Consider the following 4,389-nt stretch of genomic DNA (forward strand, 5'->3'; position numbering starts at 1 on the left):
AGCATTGCTTACATTTTCACAAAGGTACGCAAGCTTCTCTCCCGTGACAGAGTGTGTCCATGGTAAAGACTAATTAGTAAACAAAAAATTATGGATGGATACGATAGCAATTAAATAGAAGGAAAAATTGTCGTGCACACCTGTTTAAAAAAAAAATCCTAGCATTTTAGCTTTCTGGATGTCGATTTCATAATTACAAGATTATTAGCTGGATCTCCCGGTAATCTGTAAATATCTTTTGAAGAATCCGAATGTTACATGACCAGAAGAATCGGTTTTGGATTATGAACAGAACTCTTCAATATTTGAAATTTATGGATTATTGCACGGAAATGAATTGAAATTATTTATAACAAAGTGATAAGATATGATAAGTTTAAATAAAATATTCATTCATTTCAAGTTAATTTCTTTGATACTAAACTCTGTGATTCAAAATAGTTGAAAGAATGAAATTATTACAGGTGAAAAGGAATTGTTTGGCTAATTGGAAAACTATAACGAGAAATATGCGCCGTATTAAAATAATTCGAATCAATAGGAGGAAAACATTGCATTTAATAGAATCAGTAATTTTAAAAATTAAAAGTTAAAAAAAAATCTCAAGTATTACTCTATCATATATTGATTTCAAAAGCATAGAAGCAAAGAAGATAGGTAACCCAGTTTACTTAACTTTTGTTAGCAGTAAGTTCATGGTTCTCATTAATCCTTCATCCTTTATTCATGATTTTATTAATTCTGTGACAAAAGCGCAAAAGGATTATGCTTATTACGGCATTCTAACGAAATGTTACTACAAAAATCAATGGATTATTTCTTAATTTTTTCTCAGAAATTTGGAAATTGGACACAATTTTTAGATTTTGATAAAGAAAAAAAATCATTTCTGCTGTTTATTTCAAGTTATTACTTTTCCATCGATATCATATTTGACTAGTAATTCCGGTCATCCTGAAACGGTCTTCCTGAATATTACTTGATCCGTAACAAACGTTGAAATAGCGAATAAATGTTATCATTCATATCGATCGGGATTTACAGTATAAATCTTTTATTGCGAGTAGAGTAATCGTAGCAGATAGCGTTTTTTGGTCATTAATGGCGATAGCCTAAATTAACTTTTATCGTATCGATTAACTCTCCTTTTTCCGGATCCTGCATGATCCCGAAAAAAAGATAAGCAAAGAATCGCTTTTTCTTAATATTCGCTTTATTTTAGTCTTGGAAAATTCTCGAAAATATATAAATTAATCATTTTTGGAATAATTTGCTTACTTTAAAGTTGTGTAGTTTAAATTGTTAAATTCCTAATTTCTTCCAAAACTATTAGCTTTCCCTCTAAATTTATTTAATTGTATCAATAGTGTACCTTCAGGTAAATCATTAGCTTACAATGCTTTAGTTATAATTAATTCACGTTGTTCTAATAACATTATTTCATCCATTTGCTGGTTTCTTTATCATAATTATTTAAACTTAAAATTTAAACTTAAAACCAAAAAAAAAGGGATTTAAGGTTCAAAAACGCTTTGGCGACAATGAAATTATCAATATGATATGATTAAAATGATAAAGTTTTACAAAGAAACAATACATACATTCTCTCAAAATTTTAAATCTTGGAAAGTTTAAGAAATCTTGAGAATATACTATTCTTTACACTGCAATCAACTCCTCGTCATAAATCGATGATTTACTGGTGATGATCGATCAATGAACTATCGGTGATTTCCTGGTGAAATCTATCGGTGATGCGCTCATGCGGGATTCTTTACTCAGAAATTTTTGAAAATGTCTAGGGAAAGAAATGCTTCAGTTATTTAGTGTTATTATTAACAGAATATTCCAGCCAGTGAAACTTTTTTTTTTGATTGATTGATTGAAGCGATTGATACTGAATCGCTTACTGTGGTCATCCAGTAATTTCCCGAGAGGAAATAAACAATAATATCATTCCATTTCATAGACTACTGCACCACCAAGGATTGTATTACTGTAACCAGGAATTTAGACCAGAAACGGGATTTACGATTGGTGATATCAATGTTAGCAATGGTAGTAAATCAATGCCCAATAATATTAACTATGACAGTATTCCTGAACACCTCAAACTTGAGTTGTAAATCTGATGAAACAAACTAAACTAATGATCATGTATCATTTGAATGCTTTGCCTTATCATGTTTTTATGAAAAAACATTTGTTGTGAACTTTTTAAACCGTTCTGAAAGTATACAAAATTAATCAAATGGTGGCAATCCCACCATTTCAGGTTTAAATTCGGTTAAGCTTTTCAAAACAGACAAAATCATCTTCTCACAATCCTCAGGTGGTTTCGAATAACGTAGATCAGGAACCATAATCACCTGCATACCAGCAGCGATAGCTGCTCGAACACCATTAATGGAATCTTCGAATACTAAAACATTAGCTGCACTTGCTGGTTTATTAGCAAATCGTTGCATGGTAACCAAGAATCCATCTGGTGCTGGTTTACCGCGTTTTATTGATGGATCATCTACAAGTACCTGAAAATATGGGAATGTAGTTGACAAACATTAAACAGAATTGCTAATTAATTTAAATTCTAATTTCATGTAACAATTGATATGTTCATAAGAAGAAATTTAATTTGACTTACTCGAAGACTTATCAGTTGCAATAATTCTTGATGTTTCTGCATTTTAGTCTCAAATTCAAAAGTGTTAGAACCAGTACAAATTGCCATTGGTACCAAATGTTTAGCAAGATGCTTTACTAAATTCAATGCACCAGGTAATAATTTGGAATCAGGTAAATATTTGCTTGCAAGTTCCAAATACTGCTTTCTATATTGTTCCAATGTTACCTTTCCCATTAAATCTTCCTAAAGTTTCGTTTTTTTTTTCCTTTGCTATTACTTAAAATACATAAAGGAATTTTCGACAAATTGTTAAATTTAATTCATTTGGAAATAATTTGAGTATTTGATAAAAATAAAATGAAAGATTCAAATTTCTCCGCCAATTTTTATTAAATAAAAAGATTATTTAAGAAATGAAGGATGAGAATTTTCAAGAAAAAAATTAAAGGATGGATTCAGAAGATTTGCAACTTACATATTCCAATATCACATTGATTAATTCATCCATTTGCATTCCTGCTGTTTTGGCTTTTAGCTCCATCGTATATTTTTTATCATAACCAAGTAAAATTTCTTCATTCACTCGTGTATAAACACTTTCTGAGTCGAGTAATAATCCATCCAAATCAAATATCACGTGAGTAATTTTGACGCACGTTGAATTCATTTCTTTATTAAACCTTAATTTCTTATGAACAAAATAATTAAATAATAAATTATGTAAAAACTTCAGGGAAAATGATTTTTGCTTCTTCAATAAAATATGGTAGTACAAAGTACTGTTTATTTAATAATTAAAAAGAATCAATTAAAAAGAATTTTCTCAAATCGATTGGAAAACTCAAATTGATTAAAAAGAATTTTCACTCATTAATGTAATAGAATTATTTATAACAAATCCATCATCATCATCATATCAGATCAGGTATCAAAGTAATGAACGTTTAATTAGTTAATTAATTAAAATCCTGATAGTTTATCTAATTAGTGTTCTTTTGAGTTATTATTTATTCCGCATTTTTCAGTTCTATTTTATAATACAATAAAAAAATATTAATCGATTTGAAAGATACAAGAGGAAAAATTAATTCTTTTTTTGAGATTGTTATTATCCTTTTTGTTTCAAATCCAATGATACTAACAAAATTTGCTTTTAACATCATATCATAAAATACTAACCGGGATAGAATTAAATGAAGCTAACAATAATGAGAAAAATTCAATCAATAGTTTTAAATGATTACCGAATATTAGAATGATTGTTGTTTTTCCTAAGATTAAAATGAAATGGTTTGATTAGTACTATAAAATTAAAATATGATAATCTGATTAGTAAGTAATATAACATTTTTTGGATCATTAATTAAGAAAGCAAAAATTGAGTTAATAATTAAGAAAGTAATATCTTTCATTATTAAATATTCAAAGATTGAATTCAAAAAAAAAAATGGATATCTATAATTGCGTTATTTATTTGTGTGCTACTTTGCTATTTTTCTTTCATGGATGAATTTAAATTTTAAGTTATAAGGAGGTCAGGGGTCAGTTACCTTCTTTTCATCAACTGACCTAGGATGGATTAAAAGTTTATAAAGAGTATTTTTACTATTAATTTATTTCATATAAATGTTTTGCACATTCCTGCACATAAATCGTTTTCTTCTTCATTTTTATATTTTACAGATTCAATATTGATGATCATCATCAATGTCAGTATCAGTTTTTCTGTTCTAGGATGATGATAAACAGATACATGGAGGTGA

General features: G+C 28.2%; 1 protein-coding gene across 1 annotated transcript; it reads right to left on the reverse strand.

The window, feature by feature from the left end:
- Nucleotides 1-2,243: 2,243 nt before the first annotated feature.
- LOAG_13018 (HAD-superfamily hydrolase) lies at nt 2,244-3,293 on the reverse strand (the record flags this gene model as incomplete). The annotated part of the gene is made up of 3 exons (XM_003148529.1): nt 2,244-2,531; nt 2,645-2,869; nt 3,102-3,293. 3 exons carry the CDS (start codon nt 3,291-3,293, stop codon nt 2,244-2,246), a joined length of 705 nt encoding a protein of 234 aa, XP_003148577.1.
- Nucleotides 3,294-4,389: the final 1,096 nt, after the last annotated feature.

This window comes from Loa loa (assembly GCF_000183805.2).
Source record: "Loa loa unplaced genomic scaffold supercont3.26, whole genome shotgun sequence".
NCBI classification, from domain to species: domain Eukaryota; kingdom Metazoa; phylum Nematoda; class Chromadorea; order Rhabditida; family Onchocercidae; genus Loa; species Loa loa.